Source organism: Passer domesticus, chromosome 6 (assembly GCF_036417665.1).
Source record: "Passer domesticus isolate bPasDom1 chromosome 6, bPasDom1.hap1, whole genome shotgun sequence".
Classification (NCBI taxonomy): Eukaryota; Metazoa; Chordata; class Aves; order Passeriformes; family Passeridae; genus Passer; species Passer domesticus.
The window spans coordinates 53,450,709-53,471,203 of record NC_087479.1 but is presented as its reverse complement, the minus strand read 5'-3'; the positions used below and the strand labels follow the sequence as shown (position 1 = coordinate 53,471,203).

The 20,495-nt window shown below is 60.9% G+C and overlaps 1 protein-coding gene across 1 annotated transcript; it reads right to left on the bottom strand.

Moving 5' to 3' along the window:
• Positions 1-324: 324 nt before the first annotated feature.
• On the bottom strand, positions 325-20,495 carry B4GALNT4 (beta-1,4-N-acetyl-galactosaminyltransferase 4). Its single transcript, XM_064425732.1, has 20 exons — positions 20,131-20,495; positions 13,368-13,474; positions 11,650-11,760; positions 11,477-11,572; positions 11,200-11,290; positions 10,779-10,879; positions 10,399-10,466; positions 10,005-10,083; positions 8,700-8,766; positions 6,095-6,238; positions 5,816-5,925; positions 5,490-5,590; positions 5,207-5,289; positions 3,402-4,587; positions 2,988-3,295; positions 2,717-2,870; positions 2,339-2,411; positions 2,094-2,247; positions 1,747-1,873; positions 325-1,109 (listed from the first exon to the last, which is right to left on the bottom strand). Exons 1-20 carry the CDS (start codon positions 20,279-20,281, stop codon positions 995-997), a joined length of 3,426 nt encoding a protein of 1,141 aa, XP_064281802.1. The 5' UTR covers positions 20,282-20,495; the 3' UTR covers positions 325-994.

The window sequence follows — 20,495 nt, the reverse complement described above, 5'->3', positions numbered from 1 at the left end:
CACGAACAGACACAGCACAGGGCTGGGACAGGGGCGGGCAGGGACAAGTGTGCCAGGACATGCAGGAGCACAGGGAACCAGGGCAGCCCCGCCTGGAGCTGGGTGGAGCCCAGGTGTGGGGTGGAGGCTCAGCAAGCCCGGGCGTGTGGCCTGGCATCAAACAGGGTGCTGCCTCCTCCTCCTCCTCGCATGGAAACAGCACGGAACGCTGCTGCCCACTCCCACCACAGAGAGGGGACCCTCGGGGACCAGGGGACAAAGGCCAACCTGGCTTCCACGTTCTGCATCCCTGTCCAGGTGTGGGGGTGATGGAGCAGAGGGAAATCTCAGCCAAGACATTGATTTTAATTTTTTAAGAATAAAAAAAAGACCAAACCAAACAGACAAAAACTTCCTGAAAACAGCTTCCTACCTCATAATTTCACAGAAATTAGCTTGGAAATGTCATCTGCCCGTACCTGCTCCAGGCTCTGCCTGTCCCCCCCAGCCCAGCCCCCCTGGCATGGGCAGTGCCAGCCTCAGGGCTCTGCCCCCCACCCACAGCATGTCCCCAGTGCCAGACCTCCCCTTCCCTCCGTGGCTCCTGGAAGGGGAACAGGAGGGTTTGGGCAGCCCCAGTGGGTTCTTAGCCCCCCCAAAGCTCAGCTCCCCAGCCTAACACGGGGATGAGGTACTGGGTATTTCAGGGAGGGGCAACGCAGGAAAGGGGCTGCAAAGGGATCCTGGATGTCCCAACTCCACCTCCAGTGTCCCCAGCCTGGCACGGCCCTCCAGGACCCAGCAAAGCCCTCTGGACCCACCGGCACTAAGGAGTTAATGAATTCATTGCTGACTAAATCAGACCCTTAAGAACAAAACCACCGCCATGGCCCTCCCCGCTCCCCCTGCCCAGGAAAGCGCGGCCGGCGTGGGTGCCCCCCGTGCTGGCACGGTGGCTGTGGTGGTGGGGACAGGCAGGTGCCAGGGGTCGGTGGCCACGGGCTGGGCTCGGGCACTAGTCCTTGGAGGGCTTCTTGCTGCGGGTGTTCCACATGCCGCGCTTGGAGTGGTAGTAGTGGTAAAAGTTCCTGAGGCGCAAGCGCTCCACCTCCAGCCCGCTCTGGAGCACCCTGCGGATGGAGGGACGGAGCTCAGGGATGGAGGGACACAGGGACGGAGCTCAGGGATGGAGGGACACAGGGACGGAGCTCAGGGATGCAGGGACACAGGGACGGAGCTCAGGGATGCAGGGACACAGGGACGGAGCTCAGGGATGGAGGGACAGGGCTCAAGGATTCATAGATAGAGGGACAGGGCTCAGGGGATTGATGGATAGAGGGATAGGGCTCAGGGGATTGATGGATAGAGGGACAGGGCTCAGGGATGGATAGATAGAGGGATTGGGCTCAGGGGATTGATGGATAGAGGGATAGGGCTCAGGGATGGATGGATGGATGGATGGATGAGGATCAGGGATGGAGGAGAGGGCTCCCTGCAGATGAAGGGAAGAGGGATGTGGCTCAAGAGACAGAGGGATAAAGGGACAGGGCTCAGGGGATGGAGTAAAGAAGTGGTAGGGCTCAAGAAATGGACAGACAGAGGGACAAAGCTCTGGATGGATGGACAGGTGGCTTGGCTTTCCCAAAGGGAAGTTTTCCCCTTCGCCACCCCCTCATCCAGCCCCCAGCCAGCTTGCTGGATGCGCCCAAATCCATGTGGCCGACCCTGCTCCCGGGGGTTTAGGGGCTGCAGGACCCCCAGGCTCACCTGTCCAGGAGCTCCCAATCCTCCCCGCCCCAGCGGTCCCGGAACTCCTCCGTGTTCATCCCTCCCACGCGGTCAAAGTCCGACTTGTAGATGCCGAAGAGGCCGAAGCCGTTCACCTCCCAGTAGCCTGGAGAGGGGGAGCAATGAGGTGAGGGGTGGGGGCACCCCCAAAAGCCCATCTCATCCCCTCTGTGCTCTCCCCACCACCTGGGAGCCTCAGGGATTCCCCATCCCATCCCCTCTTCCCACCACAGGTCCATCCCCCATCTGTGCCACCTCCTGCAGAGGTGCACCAGGTGGTGGCCTGGTTTTGGGGTGCTCCCAGCTGGAATGGGGTCCCTGCTCACCGTTGGGCTCCCGGGGGGAGCTGCCACAGCTCAGCCTCATGACGATGGGAGCGTAGGCCAGCTTCCCCTCCACGCAGTGCTTGCGGATGCTGTCCAGGATGTTGGCAGGGAAATGGATGTGCAGGTCGCACAGGAACACGATGCTGTGCTCGTCCTGGGAGGGGACAGACACAGGTCAGGGCAATCAGAGACGAAGAGCCCCGGGAGAGAAGCCACAGCCAGAGCTGGTCTCTGTCCCTGCTCACCTCCACCATGTCCACACCAGCCTGGAGCCCGGCAGAGCGCTCGAAATTCCCCGTGCGCCGCAGGTACTGGAACCTGGGGAGAGAGGACAGTCAGGCAGCACTGGGGACAGACAGGGACACAGCCAGGAGGGGACAGGAACCACCAGCATGGGGAAAGATGTCTTCTCAGGAAGGCCCAGGTGCTACAGCTCAAGATGAGGGTCCCCACATAGAGTCAAGTTTCTGCACCCCCAAATCCCCAAATGGAAAAGTAATTTAAATGCCCAGAAATGAGGAGGAGGGAAAGGGCAGCAGGTGGGGAAGGAACAGCAGGTTGTGTGAACACCTGTCCCACCGCAGGGAGCCCCCCAGACCCCGAGGCTGCAGGCTGGCAGTTACCGGGGCAGCCGAGCATCCCGCAGGGCCTTCTCCACATCCATGTCCTCGCTGTCAAAGTCCACCAGGATGACGTTGAAGTTGGCGTCCCCCGTGGCCCCGTAGAGGCCGGCCATGTCCGAGATGAACTGCTGCACCCAGCGGGCCTGGTTCTTCACTGCCGGAGACACATCCCTCAGGCTCGTGGGGGGACCCTCAGCACCTCCCCGCAGCCAAACCAATCCCTTCTGAGGAGAGCTGACACCCTCATCCCACGCGTCCTGCCGTCACCTACCCGGCACCACGAAGTGCACCATGACATCCTGCCTCCAGCTGAGCCGCAGCGGCCGGCAGAGGACGGATTTTCCATAGAGGATGCTCCAGGCACTGGGCTGGGGCTCGGTGGCCCCCAGGGCCAGCCCGTCGGGGTTGGCCTCGGCGCTGTCGTCCTGCTTGCCCTGGTGCAGGAGGACGTAGACGTACTCGGAGAGCCGCACCGTGCGCTGGCCCCGCTCCGCCAGCTCCAGCTCCAGCAGGTAGCGGTTCCCCCGCGCCGTGTCCCGCCGCTTCTCCACGTTGATGATCCTCAGGAGGGTGTAGATCCTGCCGGGAAAAGAGAAGCCTTAAAATCACCATCATCCTGAGCTCTGCTTCCTGCAATCCAGGACCCACTCCTTGAATTCCCGCCCGCGTCCCGCTCCCTCCGTACCCCCCGTTCTTCTCGTTGAGCCTCTCCATGTACTGGGCCACCACGTCCACCACCTCGCTCTCAGCCAGCTGCAGGTTTCCCGACACGTTGCAGCGCAGGTCGTTCCAGTCGGAGCGCAGCAGCTCGAAGTCCACGGAGCTGACGCTGAACGTCCGCTGCCAGTTGATGGAGTCCTCCAGCCAGCCCTGCTGCAGCTCCCCCGCCTCGTAGGAATAGTCCGACACCTCTTCCTCCTCATCCTCCTCCTCCTCCTGGCCCTTTCCCTCCTCCTGCTGCGACGCCGTTGTCTCCGACACCTTCAGGAAGGATGTCACCCTCGTCCCCTCGGAGCGGGTGGCCTCGGATGAGTTGTAGTCGGCAGTGGCTGCTGTCCTGCCCGGAGCAGGGGTCGTGTCCTCGTGGCTGAAGAGCCCCTCGGTCCCCAGGGCGAGGAGGCCGGGCAGCACCCGCTGCTTGGGCGGCCGCTCCCACCTCCTGCCGTTCTTCCGCCTGGCAGGGTCCCTCTCCTTGGAGATGTTGCTCAGGAGCCAGGGGCTCCGGCGGCCAGGGACGGCCCGGAGCTTGCTGGGGGTGATGGGATGTTTCTGCGGGGTCCTGGAGCGGAGGTGGACTCTCTTCACAGGCTTTGGATGCAGGAAAATGCCGGGGAAGGCCGGTTCCTGGGCCGGGGCTTTGCGCTTCCCGGGCTGCAGCCGGGTCACGTAGACCTTCTCCTGGGTTTTCCGGGCCTTCTTGTCCTCGCTGGGAGCTGCTGGCCTGCTGGGACCTGGCGTTTTGGCTTTGCCACCAAAGATGGGCGCGGAGAGGTGGGGCTGGAGGCCGCGGTGCTTTGGAGACGCCGGCAGCCCCAGCTCATCCTCCTCACCCTCGTCCTGGGGCAGCCAACGGAGCGCCCGGGCCGGGCCGCGCTCTGGCGCGGGATCCCCCAGGAGAGCGGCCGGCGGGCTGGCTGTGCCCCACGTCCCCAGCTGCCCGGGGGTGCCCGCCCCGGCCCGCGCCCGGCCCCGCTGCCGGCGGAAGCTGTAATAGTCCAGGTCATCTCCGTAAGCCCCGGTGACCGGCGCGGGATCCTTCCCTTGGGCTCTGGGTGCCGGCCCAAAGCTCTGCTCCTTGGCCTCAGGACGGGTGTCTGTGGGCTCAGGGCTGTCCACTCCTTCCTCTTCCTCCTCCTCATCGTCCAGGAAATCTAGAGAGTGAAGGCAGAGATTAATACCCTGAGGCCAAGACAAGGAGGCAGAGCCTGATCCCAGCAGGAGAGGAACCTGTGAGTGGCTGAGGGGAGGGAGCAGAGCTGGGGCACCAGGGGATGCCCACACAGGGACACCCAGCAGGGCTGGCAGCTCCAGTTGCTGCCACTTATCCCCACCCCAGATCTTGGCACCAATCCCAATTAATCCAGGTGCAAACCCGACCTGCCAGGGCTTTGCCAAACTGCAAATTGATCAAGGCAAGCTCTGAACAGCCTCTGGTTCCCCAGGAGCAGCCTCAGGCTCCACGGACATCCCCAGACTCCACACTGGGTCTGGTTCCTGCTGCCCACTGCCGAGGCCAACCCAAAACACGTTGGAGGGAGCACAAATCCCAATCCAGTGTCCTGCTTCCCACAGCCCGCACCGCCCTGTTGCCATGCCAAGCAGAATGCTTGGAGGGGTGCTCCGAGGGATGCTGCTCTGCACAGCCCAGCCCTCCTGCAGCCTCTGGCACTGCTGGAGTCCCTCCAATGAGCCACAGCTCGGAGGGGACGAGCTGCCAGCAGCGAGGACGCCGGGAGCTCGGCCCCGTGCCCAGCGGTGCCGGTGACTCACTGTCAGGGCCAAGGAAGAGAAACGCTCGCTGCCGCGGATCCTCCTCCTCCTCATCCATCTTCATGTACTTGTAGAACCCAAACCTGGGGATGGAGAGGGAGGGTGAGGAGGTTCCCACATCCAGGAGCACTGCCAGCACTCAAGCTGCTGCATGCCTGGGAGATGGGGAAAGAGCCAGCCTGGGGTGGCCCTTCCATGGGGGACAGGGACATGTGTTATCTCAGCACTGCTGACATCAGCCCCCTCTGCACAGCACCCCAAAATCCTGGCCCCCAGTACCTACTTTTCCAGGTAGAGGGGGGACTCCCTGTAGAAGCACTTGTTCTCCGTCTCCATGTGAGTGAGGCGTGTGAAGTCGTTGGGATACACGAACGAGAGGTAGACCTGGGGGGTAGATGGTGCCATGTCACCCCAAGGAGTTGGGGACCCGAGGCCACCACCAACACCAAAGTGACCCCCAGCACCTCAAACACAGGGATTTAACCCCAACCCTCTCGGCTGAGCCGTGCAAGCTGAGCCCGACCCTCCAGCATGGGATGCTTCCTGCTGGATTTTACCCAGGGAACATCCCTGCCCTGGGCTCTGCCATGTCCCCAGGGAGACACTTACGAACTGCAGGCCCTGGTAGCGGGCGATGGGGAAGTCCTTCACCACGTAGGTGGGGCTGTAGGCACAGGGCACCAGCACGTTCTCCACGCGGGACGCCTCGATGGCAGGGGCTGTGGAGAAGCCCAAAGCATCCCAACGTGTCCCCACAGACCCCAGCAGAGCTGCCCCCGCTCAAGAGATGGGCAGAGGATGGCAGGGATGGCCCAGCTGCCCACAGCGGCCTTTCTCCTCCCCCAGACCCCTGAGGGGATCAGCATGGATGCACCCTCGGGCACTCACTGAGGAAGAACGTGTCCCTGGGGTCGGCCTTGAGCATGTCGGCGCCGTGCTCGTCCTGCTGGGCCTCCCAGAGGTGGCTCCCGCTGTGGCTGGCCAAGGTCTGCGGGATGTGCTCCACGTGGTTCATCTTCAGGGACGACTCATCTGCGGGCCAGGGCCAGGCTGAGCCCCCGGGCACACCGGAGCATCCTCCAAGGGGCCTTTCCCAATCCCTCCCGCTCCCAGGGAAGGCAATGTTGCCCTCCCAGCCATCTCAGAGACCCTGTGACTAATCAGCTTAATGATTATTGCATCCACTAATGAGGACAGGATGAGGGCATGGCTGATCCCAGCCAGGCCTCCTGCTCCGATTACCGTGGCCTCAAAAAGGAGGGAACACTCAGGGCTGTTAACTCCTAAGGACACACAGGGGTTAAACCTTGGATGTCCTTCCTGCAGGTACCTGCAATGTGAGCTGGTTTGCCTCCTACTCAGGGATGAGGGTGGCATGTCACCCTTGGCCACCAAGCAGCCCCCAGGCTTCCACAGGAGGTCACCCTGCTCCCGTCACCTCGGCCATGCTCCAAGCTGCCTCCCATGGGTGCTGCCTTCCCTGCTGCAGAGCCAAAGGGAAGCAGGATCCTCCTTCCCAAGCCCCAAATTCTACTTCTTTTGGCAGGGAAAGGCTTCCCAAACGTGTCCCTGCAGCTGGCTGGGGTGGGGCTGAAGTGGAGAAGGAAGGAGAGGAAGGAGAGGAAGGAGAGGAAGGAGAGGAAGGAGAGGAAGGAGAGGAAGGAGAGGAAGGAGAGGAAGGAGAGGAAGGAGAGGAAGGAGAGGAAGGAGAGGAAGGAGAGGAAGGAGAGGAAGGAGAGGAAGGAGAGGAAGGAGAGGAAGGAGAGGAAGGAGAGGAAGGAGAGGAAGGAGAGGAAGGAGAGGAAGGAGAGGAAGGAGAGGAAGGAGAGGAAGGAGAGGAAGGAGAGGAAGGAGAGGAAGGAGAGGAAGGAGAGGAAGGAGAGGAAGGAGAGGAAGGAGAGGAAGGAGAGGAAGGAGAGGAAGGAGAGGAAGGAGAGGAAGGAGAGGAAGGAGAGGAAGGAGAGGAAGGAGAGGAAGGAGAGGAAGGAGAGGAAGGAGAGGAAGGAGAGGAAGGAGAGGAAGGAGAGGAAGGAGAGGAAGGAGAGGAAGGAGAGGAAGGAGAGGAAGGAGAGGAAGGAGAGGAAGGAGAGGAAGGAGAGGAAGGAGAGGAAGGAGAGGAAGGAGAGGAAGGAGAGGAAGGAGAGGAAGGAGAGGAAGGAGAGGAAGGAGAGGAAGGAGAGGAAGGAGAGGAAGGAGAGGAAGGAGAGGAAGGAGAGGAAGGAGAGGAAGGAGAGGAAGGAGAGGAAGGAGAGGAAGGAGAGGAAGGAGAGGAAGGAGAGGAAGGAGAGGAAGGAGAGGAAGGAGAGGAAGGAGAGGAAGGAGAGGAAGGAGAGGAAGGAGAGGAAGGAGAGGAAGGAGAGGAAGGAGAGGAAGGAGAGGAAGGAGAGGAAGGAGAGGAAGGAGAGGAAGGAGAGGAAGGAGAGGAAGGAGAGGAAGGAGAGGAAGGAGAGGAAGGAGAGGAAGGAGAGGAAGGAGAGGAAGGAGAGGAAGGAGAGGAAGGAGAGGAAGGAGAGGAAGGAGAGGAAGGAGAGGAAGGAGAGGAAGGAGAGGAAGGAGAGGAAGGAGAGGAAGGAGAGGACCGAGAGGACCGAGAGGACCGAGAGGACCGAGAGGACCGAGAGGACCGAGAGGACCGAGAGGACCGAGAGGACCGAGAGGACCGAGAGGACCGAGAGGACCGAGAGGACCGAGAGGACCGAGAGGACCGAGAGGACCGAGAGGACCGAGAGGACCGAGAGGACCGAGAGGACCGAGAGGACCGAGAGGACGGAGCTGTGCCTGCTGCTGGCAGCCCCCAGCAGGGAGGGGCTCCCCAGGGGCTTTGCCTCAGGGTGCTGCTGGGTCTGAGGGAGCCAGGAAGCAGGAAGGAGGAGCAGGAAGAGCCGGTGCTGAGGGACAGGGATTTATCTGCACACCATCCATCTCACAGGCACCTGCATCAGCACCACTGGCACCCCTCATCCCTCTTCTCCCCCGTGATCCTGCCTGCTGCCTGCCCCCTCCTCCTTATCGACACCTCCCCGAGAGCAGTGATGGCCGCTCCCGCTCCGTCAGGCCAGGACCCATCCATCACGGCCTCTCCTGCTGCCAGGGCAGGGGCAGGAAGCAGAAGATCTATAGATTTAATTAAACCTTCTGCCATCCATCCCCACTTCCACGACAGCTCCTCGTAACTCAGGGCCAGGCCCCGGAGCCTGAGGGGTCTTGGCAGGCAGGACGAGGCTGGAGCACCAGCAGCGCTGCGCTTCCACGCTGCGTTGACTCCACATCCCATTTTTAGCAGCATCTCATCTTGCTCCCAGCATCAATCCTACCCACTGCAGTCCCTGCATCCCTCCTTACACCACACAGAAATCCAAGGGGGGGATTCAGAGGCTGAGATGTCCCCCCGGGACCCAATTTCCCAGGTTCTGCTTTCCTTCCCATCTCTCCCAGCACATGCAGCCCCTGGAGAGCCCGCTGGCTGTGGCTACAGGAGGCACCTGGCCCTTACCTGTGTACAGGGAGATGTAGGAGGAGTCAATCACCTCAAACTTCAGGCTGGGCAGGAAAACTCGCCACTGGGAAAAAATAAAAGGAGATGGGGAATGAGCGCGTGGGTGGCAGGGGTCAGGATGCAGCTGCCCAACCCCAGCACCCCAGGATGGGTTCTCCCTGTGCACAGCATCCAGGAACTTCCCTGCAGAAGAGGAGCAAGAGAGAGGGCTGATCCTGCCCCATTTTCCTACAGGGTTTGGGATTAGCAGGGATCCCTGCAGGGCTGGAGAGGGAAAGGCTCGTGTGGGTAGGGTACAGCCTCATGCTGGTTCCCTCTGGGACTGTCACAAGTCTGTGACCAAAGTGCTCCTTTCCTCACTCCAGTGCTTTATAAAGAAGAGTTTGCCTTGATTTAAGAGGGTCTCCAGAGATGCCTGCCCTGATTTAACTGCAGCATTTTAAAAGCCAGTCTGGAGCCCTTGTCGGGACAAGCCCTTCAATGCCCCGGGGGCGAGACACATCAGGGTCCTGCTTTTGTTGTGGATCTTGTTGTTGTTGTTGTCTCTGCACAGCTGAGAGGTTTTTCTGCACGGCCAAAAGGCTTCGCTCTCTCCCTCCAGCAAAAACATCCCATCTCAGAAACATCTCCCCCATTTATTTGTTTTCCCCACTTCTTGTTTTTGCCCAAAGAAACGCAGATCTTGTCGGATAGAGGGGATGGGGAGGAGGGAGGGAGGGAGGGAGGCAGCCAGCAAGGAAGGGGTGTAGCTGGCCTCCCTGATGCTTTGCTGGCACCAGTTTGATTCCAGTGATTAATGAGTTCTTGGGAGAAAGGAAACCTTTGCTAACGAGCCAACATCTTGCCCTCAGCCAGCCTGAGCCCCTGACACACGCTCCAGGCTTTGCCAGGGCTGTGCTGCCAAGGCAGGCAAGTTCAGATTTGAAACCCATGGTAATTCCAAGGGGGAAAAGAAGGAAACAGAGAATGGCTCCATTGCCTCGGCCACCTCTCTCCCACCGCTGGGATGCAGCCAGCAAGGTGGGATCTGCCTGTCTGGGCTCTTCCTGCCCATGGGAGTCCATGGCAAGGCCTTCAGCTGCCCAAAGACCACCAGCAGGAAAGCAGAACAGCACTCCAAGCATCCCAGTGCTGGAATAACCAGGGAAACAGTGACACTGACTTGTTCCCACTGGCAGCCATGGGAGGGGGAAAGTGGCTTTGCTCCAGGATAAAGCACTGGGGGACACACATGGGAAAAGTCCTGGCATGGCTCCCTGGTCCTGGAAGGAGCCTGGCATGGGGGGGTGGGCATTCACTCACCCCAACTTCCACGTGGTCCGAGCCCCGGTCGTCCTGCTTGTGCAGCAGCTCAAAGTAGTAACGTCGGGAGGACATGAGGCTGCAGGGAGGGGACACAGCTGTCAGAGCCCAGGCCAGCCTGGGAAAGCCTCCCTGTCCTGCCCACGGGTGGGTAAAACCTTCCTGAGGCAAGGAGACAGGGAGCTGAGGAGGGTGTCTGCTCCCCATCCCACTGCTGAGGGCTTTTATGGGATTGGGGGGACATTGTGACATCCCCACCTCGTCACCTGCCCCTTCAAACCATGGATCTGGGGTCCAGCCCAGCCCCACGTGCCTTTTGGGAAAGGACCACGGCCCAGGGAGGTGAGAGGTGCCAGACTCCATCCCCAGGGGATGATCCCCTGGACACACTCACCGCAGGGGCTTGGAGACCTGCGAGCTGAACTTGGTGAACTCCCCTGGCGCCGTCCACTCGGTGCCCAGCTGGCAAGGAAGGAAGGAAGGAGGAGCATGAGAGCAGCAGGACACCACACCAGAGCCCACCAGCTTCCCATTAAAGGAATTAACCCCGAGAAAATCCAGGAATAAATGTTAAATCTCCTGGTCTGTGGCAGCTCCAAGCAAGAAGGGACCAAGGGGCTCCCTTGGAAGCCAAGCCAGGCCTGGCCAGGGATGGGAGCAGGCTGAAACAGCCTGGCATTCCCAAAGGAGCAGAGGGGCAGGAGAGCTGCCCCCAGCACAGTCACACACGGATCCCTCCCCGTGGAGCAGGGCAAGGCAGAGGTGGTGCCATACCTTGCCCACAAATGCAGCCAGTCGGGAATTGGAGGGACTGTCGTCAGAGCTGAGCCAGAACTCTGAGTTGTCATCTGAAGCCACAGAAAACTGGAAATCCCCTGCAGAGAGCCATGGAGAGGGTCACCAGGAGGGACACAGGGACCCTGGTGGCACGGGCTGCCTCGTGGGGAGATGGGGAACAAGAATGGGGCACCCCCAGACCTCATGTCATGGCTCTGTCCTGGATGGGATCAGGGCTTTGTCTCCCTTCAAAGCCACAGGAAAAAGGGGCTTTGCTCCAGAAGGGCCCTCCTGCCCAGGAGCCAGGATTTGGGGGCCATTCCAAGAGCCTTTCTGTCCTCCTGTGGCCAGCAAGGGCAAGGACACAGCATCTCCACATTGCTGCGTGGCGGGGGGAAGGCCACACTCTGTCACTCACCATCCTTGAAGGGATGGATGTAGCCAAAAATCCTCAGCCCGTAGTTCTTCCACTTGGGGGACACAGCCAGCTTCTTCACCGTGGTGCGGGTCTGCCGAGGAGACGGGCGTGGATCACCTCCTCCACGGCATCCCGGCCTCCCACACCCACAGAGCGGGCCCCATCACCTCCCCAAGCCAAACCCTGCCAGCCAAGGTCCTGAGGAGGAGCAGCGGGGACCCAGGGAGGGACAGCTGGACCCTCGCACCAAGCCCTGAGCGCCGGTGCCGGGACTCACATGCGGGAAGAGCGGGAAGTGGAGGTTCTTCCTCAGGTGCCTCACGGCCCCGCCGCACCAGTCCTCGAAGACGTGCAGGTTTGCCTTCCCTTTGTACTGTGGGAGAATAGAGGCAGCTGAGTGGGGGCTCCTCCTCCTCCTCCATGCCCTCCCGGGCTGCTGCCCACACCCACCTGCTCGTTCCAGGGCAAGGCCTGCTTGGTCAGGTTGAGTTTGGGGTGGGTGCTGGCTGGGTTGGAGCGCTGGCCTCTGGAAAACCAGCCATCCACATCCTGCCCGTCGCTCTGCGGAGGCACAGAGAGGGAGAGATGGCATGGCTGAGCAGGGCCAGCACGTCCTGTGCTGGTGGGATGGCTCTGGGCATCTCTGTCACATGCTGCCCCATCCCTGGAAAAGCTCAAGGCCAGGCTGGACAGGGCTCGGAGCAACCTGGGCTAGTGGAAGGTGTCCTCACCCATGGCAGGGGCTGGAACTGGAGGGGCTTTAAGATCCAACCCAAACCATTCCAGGATTCCACGATCTAAACACCTCATTCTGAGCCTTGCCTAACCAAGGCAAAAGATTTCACGGCTCACGGCAAAAGAAAAGCAGGAGGAGGCACAAAAATATTGGCAAGGTGTCCCAGGCAGCAGTTTCAAAATGTTCCAGCTAAACTTGTTTCCCTCCCTCTGCCAAAACTGCTCCAAAACAGTGAGTTTTCTGTTCATCCAAAATGTTTGGCCAGTCTTGGGGGCTGTTGGAATTTTGGGCCCTCTCTCTAAAAGCACAGAGGTCATCTCTACATCCTGAGCAGAGGCAGCAGGATGCCTCTCCACTCTCCCTCTTCCTTTAAAGGGGATTAGGTTAATCCCATTGCTTGTATCTCGTAATTCAGAGATTAAGTGAGCATTTACCTGCCCCCAGCTCGACGATGGCTGACAAGGAAGAGCCAGGTACTTCTGGGGCCCCTCTAGAGCATTCCCCTCTTCCTCAGAGCATCATCCCCCTCTTCCTCCACCCCCCAGGGCAGGCACAGCACTGTCACCACAGCACAGCCCATTTGGATGCACAGTGCCAGGGAAACAATTAGCAAACTGCCTAAACAAACTCATTAGAGCCCTGGAGGAGGGAGCAGTGCCCTTGGAAGACCTCACAGGGAGAGTTTTGTGCCAGGCTCACTGAAGGGATTCTCCCTCCTCCCAGGAAAAGCCAGGATGCAATTCCTGCTGTGCCCTCTGTCCTTACCCAGCACCAGCCTGCTGTGCCTCCTCTGGGCACCTGAGGTTCCTTTGTCCATCTGTCCCTTATTTCTGAGGAGTGACCCACTGTTGGGATAAGGGAACACCCTGTGGCTTCCCCCCCCTGCCATCCCACCTGGCTGCCCTGCTGTGAGGCCTCTTGGTGACAACAGGCTGGACAGGGACAGCAGGGCCTTCAGCAGGGCATTGGTGACCTGCTGGACAGGGACAGCAGGGACTTCAGCAGGGCATTGGTGACCTGCTGGACAGGGACAGCAGGGACTTCAGCAGGGCATTGGTGACCTGCTGGACAGGGACAGCAGGGTGTCCTGTGGCTACAATTCCAAGTGCCTCCTGCTTGGAGCTCCAAGGGGGGTTTAGTGGCTCTCCAGTCCAGGACAAAGCAGAACCCACAAGAGCAGGTGGCTTTGGGCAGAAAAGCAGGAACTGCAGAGCAGATGAAGCTGGGCCCTTCCCAGGGAAGCTGTGACAGGGCCCATGGAGCACAGTGTGGGACACTGGGGGGATATCCCAATGGGATGTTAGAGGGTTTATCCACTGTGAGGGCTGCTGGGCACAACCAGAGGTTCAGATGTACCCCGGAACCCTTGGATCCCCTCAGCTGGACAAGACTTGGAGCACTGTGCCCTCAGTGCCCCTTCCCACCCCGTTACCATGGGATCTTCCTCGCGGCTCTCGCTGGAATCCTCGGCCTTCCTGCGCCGCGCCGGGGCCGCCGGCCGCCTCGCGGGATCCGTCACCTCCCCCGGCCTCTCTCCATCTGCCAGGGGAGCACAGGAGGTCACACCACAGCCCCCCACCCACACCTCTTCTGGGAACACCGCTCTACCCAGCACCGGGAAGGGGAGCTGCTGGAATTGGGGGACAGGGACACGGAAAGGGGGTGACTTGGGGGGTCCTGGCTGCAGTTCCCCTCATTCCGTGTGCACTAAGCAGCTTTGCAGCAGCAGCAGGTTTAATTACACCCCCCACACCTCCCAGCCCTTTACATAAGAGATGCTGGGATAAGCTGTTGGGGTGTTGCTCCCCTTCCATCCTCAGGGATGCATCCCTGCTTCCTGCCCCTGCAAATCCCAGCTCTCCCGAAGCATCCCGCAGCTCTGCCAAGAGCACACCAGCCCCAAACATCATCCTTCAAACCAAGTCCCTCTTCAAAATCACACTCACATCAAAACCTTGCTCCCAGACCCATCAGCTTCGTTACTGTGCTGAGTTAATTATCCCCAACTTTTGACTCCCCTCTGCAGCTCCTTTTCCTTGGGCAGGGAATTTTAAACTATCCCACTTCCCCCAAAGCAACGGGGCAGACTTGGAAAATGTTACTTTGTGGGGGGGAACATCCTCTTTTTCTGCCATCCCCAAAACCCAGGGGGATCCACAGCTCAATCCAGAGCCAAGGGAAGCTCAAGGCAATGCTTGGAGAGGTGGGTGTCCAAGAACCACCTCCACAAACGCCTGTGGCTCCCCAAAAACCAGCCACCCACACGTGCAATGAGGGTGCACCGAGCAGTGACCCCCCAGCATGGGAATTGTGGGAAAGGGGTCACGGACCCATTCCCAAGGGTATGGAAAGATGTCCCTGTGCCTCCACACCCTCCTTCCCACCACCAGCAAGTCCTGGGGGCTCCCACTCCCCAAAATGGAAGAGCCTGAGAGCCAGGGAGGGGCTGGGGGTGCCCGGAGCCCCCCGGCACACGCCTCCCTCACCATTAGTATTCCAGCGGCCGCGCAGCCGGCGTCTCCTTGGAGATGGCAGCACAAATCCCATCCCCACGGCAGGGACAGGAAATTAAGCTCTAAAGCCCCTTCTTCTGCTCTCGGCCATTCTTCAGCCCCTGGCAGCCCCAGCTCGCTCCTGGCAGCTCCCCAGGCTGCTCCCTCCCCTCGGCCAGCCCCATTCCCGCAGCCATCCCTCTTCCCTGGGCAGGAGGGTGACGGGAGCCAGCGCGGCACACACGGACAGCGGCATTCCCGCATTCCCAGAGCTCTGATCTCAGCATCCACCACGGCCACGAGGAGCTCAGCGCTGCCAGGGGACCTGCCCAGAGCTGGGAGTGGCTCTGTGCTGCCTGCTCAGGGAGTCTCTCCCGGCCTCGGAGGAGATAAACCTGCCTCCCGTGGGATCCTGTGGGATTTGCCACGGACAAAATTCCCTGGGTGGCAACCTGAGCCAGCAGCGTCCCTGGCTGCATCCACAGGGATGGCTGGATGTGGCCATCCTGCTTCACCTTCCTGCATGTCAGTTCTGTGAGCTGGTGGGAGATTATTTGATTTAAAGTGGGTAAAAACCAGGAGTGGATCCAAGCTGGGCAGGCTCATCCTTGGAGCTCTCAGGTCCCAAAGCCACGAGCCCCCTGCTTGCTCCCCATCCCTTCCGAGGAGCTCCCACATCCAGGGAGGAGAAAAAGCACCAGCAACGTTCCAGAAAAGGCTTCTGGGCTTCCATGCAATTCCCTGGCAATTTACATAATGTAAAGTTGCTTCTGGCCAGGCTGTGGGGACCTGGGAACCAGTGCCATGGGGATGAGGGGTGGGGATGGGCAGTGCCTTGTGCCAATGAGCATCACTGCTCCCAAAAATCCCGAGCCACTTGGGTCCCAAAAACAGCCCTGCGGGAGGAGCAGCTCAGAGGCAGGAGAAGAGGAGGAGGAAGGATTCCAGCTCCTCCCAGCATCCCACCAGGATGCACAGCAGCACTGCTGTCCATTCCCTCAGCCAGCCTCCCTGAAGGACCAGAGAGGCCAGGACAGGGACAGGGGAAGGTGAGGACAAGCAGGGACCTGCTGCCTGTGGGATGGGGATGCTCAGGGAAGGGTGGGAGCACTACAAGCTCTTCCCTGGACTGACACTGATGCTTTGGGAGCAGCGAGGAGGGGGCAGGAAGCACAAACCATGGCACAAAGCAGCTCTGAGTCACAGCAGCCTCCAGCCAGGATCCTCATCCTGAGGAGGAGGCCACGGACATGAGGGACCCAGGCAGGGCTCTGAGCGATGCCTCCCATGGGAGAAGCGCATCCCGTTATCCCGGCCCCGTAACTCCGCTGGGAAGCACAGAGAGCCTTTCACATCCCACCTCCTGCCTCCTCCTCCCCAGCTCCAAACACAGCCCCTTTCTTCCAGGCCGGCTTTTCTCCTGGCCCTTTTCCAAGCCCTGCGACGTGCAGGGGGGGAGGTGACATTTAAACCCCGACACAGCTGCAGCAGAGGTGGTGGCGGCACCCTCCTTAAACCCAGAGGTTCCATCCCCAAAATTTCCCCCTGGGAGCAGCAGCATCCCAGCAGGAGCCTCCTAACGAGGTGCTAAGTAATTATAATTACCCAGAAAGGAATCAATACCACAGATCCCCCCCGTCAGTGCCACAGAAACACGGGATTGCCACAACCCCCCGGACAGAGGGTGGTGGCAGGGGCTGGGTGACAGCTGGTGACACCAATGGGGCCGTGGGGACACTGGAGCAGTCCCTGGGCAGCGCTGCCCTGCCTCCCTCGGGCTCTGCTGGCACCTGCCACTGCCTTGCTGAGGGAAATGGAGCAGCGAGGGGGATTTTTGCTGCCTCCCCCACTGCTCTGCTGCTGTTTTCCCACTCCGTGGCAGCCCTCTCAGCTGGAGCCGTGGAAATCGATGCGGAATGGCTCTGGCTGCCGATGGAGCTGCCATGAGACCGCTCCAGCTGACAAACACCCACCAGGAGAGGCGGCTCCGGCACTTCCAGGCTCACAATCAGCATCTCAAATCCCTCCCAGGACTGGACAGCTCCCAGGCTCCCTGACTGTGCATCCAGTGCCCCCCAGCCCCACCAAGAGCTGGGGCAGCTCCCACGAGACCCAGCTCCATCCCAGCAGGGATGATGCTCAACTCACAGCCCTCAGCACAAAGATTTGGCTTCCTGGGATGCGGCCTCTGGAGAAGGTCACCGTGAAATGCTGGGAATTTTAGGGTGCATTTCATTCCAGCCTCTGAGCTCCACATTGCCTGTGGGTCACCATCCCAGTTCCAGCTTCCCAGGCTCTTCCAGCAGCTGGCTCCTCACCCAGCCAAAATCCCTGTGTCCTGCCAGTGCCAAGGCCACCGACACCCCAGGGGCTGCTCAGCCCTTCCCAAGCAGCAGCTCTGAGAGCCCCAGCTGCAGGCACAGGGAAGGGATGGAGGGGAGATCCAGGGCAGTGCTGGGAAGGATAAAGATCCCAAACACTAACGCAAAGAGCTCCTGGTGCTTGGGAAAAGCCATCCCTCACCTCCCCTGGCTCCAAGGGACAGCTTTGGGGACCCTCTGGGGGCCAAGGGGGGTAGGTCACAGCCAGGCTGGGTGGCTCAGAGCCACTTGTGCCTCTGAAGGGACACATTTGTGCCTTTGAAAAACCCAAAACAGGCAGTTGCCATTTTTTTCCCCATCAGGCACCCCAGAGGAGCAGGACATGGAGCCTGGGGCAGTCTGGGAAGGGATTCCCATATGGAAAAAAGACCCCAGTGACACCCAAAGCCTTTCCCAGCAGGGATAGGAGAGTAGGGTGATGCCAGCAGAAGAAAAAGCAGCCCCCAGCCCAGCCCCAAATCCCACTGCCCTTCATCTTCAAAGGGCTCTTCTCATCCCCTTCCCTACCTGCTCCCGGCATGCCTGACAAAAAGGATGAGCCCCACAGCAGGCTGCAGCATTCCAGGCTCCCAATTAAAATCAAAGCATCTGCAGAGATGGATCCCAGAGGGACACAGCATCCCAAACCTCCTCCCTCCTGCTCTCCCCAAAGAGAGGTCCCTGGCGGGAGGAGAGCCCAGGACAGGACACACAGCATCCATCCCACGGCTGCCTCGGGATCAGGGGGTTTGGGAGCCCTCTGGACCATGGCAGAGGGGTGACCCAGGCCATGCCATATCCAGCAGGCAGAGACAGCCCCACTTCACCCCTGAACTGGCTTTATCCCCCTTGAGCACCCATCCCGTGCTCCCCCAACCCCTCCAACCTCACTCCATGCTAAATCCCAGCAAACCCCCAGCCCCACACCCCCACTGCCAGCCACTTCAGGGCTTTATTATCCTTTTTCCAGCAGTTCTTTCTTCCTTTTCCATCCTTTCCCTCCCCACCTGGCGCATCCCCGTTTCCAGCCCGCTGCCTCCCGCGGTTTCCAGCCGGGAGAGCTCCGTAATGGCCTCATTATTTCCAGTGAGGAATCCGTGTGCTCAATTAGGCAGAGGAGGGTAATTATCTACTTGGAGAACATGAGGAAAAGGCGGGGTGTTTTGTCAGGGACCAGCACAGCTCCCAGCCCAGCCCCTGGATGCTCCAGGTGTCTCCAATGCTGGGCGAGCCCTGGGATAATCCCACTGTGCTCCCAGCCCCACCTGGCTGGGTCTTCCCCACTTCACAGCCTCCCAAACTACCTAAAGTCCTCATGCCCTGCACCTGCAGCCTCCAGACATCCCGTTTAACGAGTAATTAACCTTTTTCCTTGTTAATTAACCGGGCAGCACCGCTGGCACTGACAGACAGGTCCTGGCTCATGGTGGCCAAATCCAAAAGTCATCTCCAAACTCCTCTTGGTGCACAGACCCTTGGGGTGATGCTCTTCCCCCAGACCCTTGCAACAAGTTTTTTTTTCCTTAATATGGTTCATTTCCTATGACCTATTTGGGATTTTTTGGGGTTTTTTTTCACAAAACATTCCATGTTTTTCCACCTAAAACACTCCCTGCCTCTCCCACTCTGGCAGCAGCAGGATGAGATGGCCAAACCCTTCCCCAACCCCTTTCCACCACCTCATGTCCAAAAAGGCCAAGTGGGACCTAAACTCTGCCCTTCCCACACCTTCACCTGGGTTTTAGGGGCCCACTGGAAAATCCCAGTGCAAGGAGCATCCCAGCAGGATCCAGCTTTCCCCGGAGAATCCCCCACCTCTCCACACCTCAGCCAGGGAAGGTGCAAGGGGCAACACTCCCCCACCCAAAGTACATTCCCATCTCTCTCCCCACCTCCCAGACACCCCGTTCTCCACCAAATCCCAGCTCCCCCCACTCCCAGTTTGCATTCCCAGCCATTCCCTTCCACTGCACAAGCTCTGGCTTCCCCCTGGAGCATCCCGAGGAGCCGGCCGGGATGCAGGGCACACAGGGAGAGCAGGGATGGGCTCCTGCCAGGCTCAGCACCTGGGAACACCCCTGTGCATCCTGCCGGCAGCAAAACCCCGGCTCTCCCCCCCGCACCCGCGGGGACCCCGATCCCTGCTGTCCCCAGGGATGGGGACCCCAATCCCGAGCCATTTCCCCTCTGCCCCAGGCAGGGCCAGGGGAAGCACCTGGGAATGACGGTGGGAGCCCAGGGAAACCCCCCGGGACCACCGGGCAGCCCCTGCGGCTTTCCCGGCCCGGAGGATCCCGCAGGGAACCGGCAGCCCCCGGTGCCCCCCCGTCCCTCCCTCCCAGCCTCATTTCCTGCCTCGCTCGCTCCCATTATCCCGATTTTCCCGTAAGGCCCAAAAATCTGCAGGCTCATGCTGCCGCTCCGCTCGGAAACTTTGGGTTTTCCAGCCGGGAGGCTTTGCCAGCCTCCGGGACGGCTCGGAGCCCCCGGGGAAAGCCTTTCCCTGCCTCCACGGGCTCCGAATCCCGTCCCTTTCTCATTTTTTTAGGACAAAACGCGCTGGGCGAGGCCGGTCCCGGCAAGAACGCCGCGGCTCAAGTTTCACCCTGCAAATATTGCGAGTGGATTTGTGCCTCCCCGGGCAGCCCAGGGACACCTGGCCCGGGAAAACCGGGAGCGAGGGACACGAACCGAGCCCCGGGGCACCTGTCCCGGGGGAGCATCCCGGAACCCTGCCCGAGGCAGGGAGGAAAAAAGGAAATTTGGTGTTTTTACAGCAGAGAAGTACAGGCTGAGAAAGTGTCGGGATGGGATGGGGAGGGTTGGAAAGGATGGGAGCGTTGGGAAGGGATGGGAAAGAGGAGATTGTCCCTTCCAGCAGGGCGAGCGCCTATAAATGGCCTCTTTGTCATCTCAGCCAAGGCAGCGGGTGGAAAAATGAGGACGGAGCGGCTCGAGGGGGGGACAGTGAATGTCCCGGCCGGTTTGGGGGCCCTCCCGGGTGTCCCCTCGTCCCGAAGCTCCAACACCGGGGCGCGGAGCCCACGGAGGGATCCCGCTCGCCCCAAACCCACGCGGGTGACGCGGGACAGAAACCCAGCGCTGGAAAGGGGGGGTGCTCCGGGTCCCCAGCGTGGCAGGGGGACCCCCGAACCCCTGGGGGACCCCCAAACCGCAGATGCCCCGAGAGCACAGCGCGGGGGGGACCCCCGGCTCTCCCTGGGGACCCCCAAACCCCAGGCGCTCCAGAGTGCCGGGGGACACCCACCACCCCTAGGGGACCCCCAGGGCCCCCCGAGCCCCGCTCCGAGGGCTGCCGGGGGCACCCCCCGCCCCCCGTTACCTTTGCCGTAGGCGAAGGGGAGGCGCAGGGCGCGGCCCTGGCGCACCAGGCTGATGTGCAGGTAGGTGAACCAGGCGGCCGAGGTGAGCAGCGCCAGCAGCAGCAGCAGCTTCAGCTGCTTCCGGAGCTTCTTCACCGGGAGCCGCGGCATCCTGCCGCCCGCATCGCCCCCGCCGTCGCTACCGCTGCCACCGCCGCCGGGCTAACCCCGGCCCATGGGGCCCCCCGCCCGTCCAGCCCGCGCGCTCCGGGCCGGCCGCGGGGCGGCTGCGGCTCGTGGGGCCGGGGCTCGGAGCGGGGCTCGGCGGCCCCGGGCCCGCCGGTGCATCGCCCCCCCGCGCCGCGCCCGCGGGGGGAATGAATGA

What these genes read in the sequence shown, in the direction of transcription:
- B4GALNT4 (XM_064425732.1), bottom strand. Translation starts at nt 20,281, where the DNA reads ATGCCGCGGCTCCCGGTGAAGAAGCTCCGGAAGCAGCTGAAGCTGCTG. An exon ending in CCTTGCCCTGGAACGAGCAG is followed by an intron (nt 11,573 to 11,649) that starts GTGGGTGTGGGC and finishes ATTCTCCCACAG; the next exon opens with TACAAAGGGAAGGCAAACCT. An exon ending in CTGGTGTGGACATGGTGGAG is followed by an intron (nt 2,248 to 2,338) that starts GTGAGCAGGGAC and finishes GTCCCCTCCCAG; the next exon opens with GACGAGCACAGCATCGTGTT.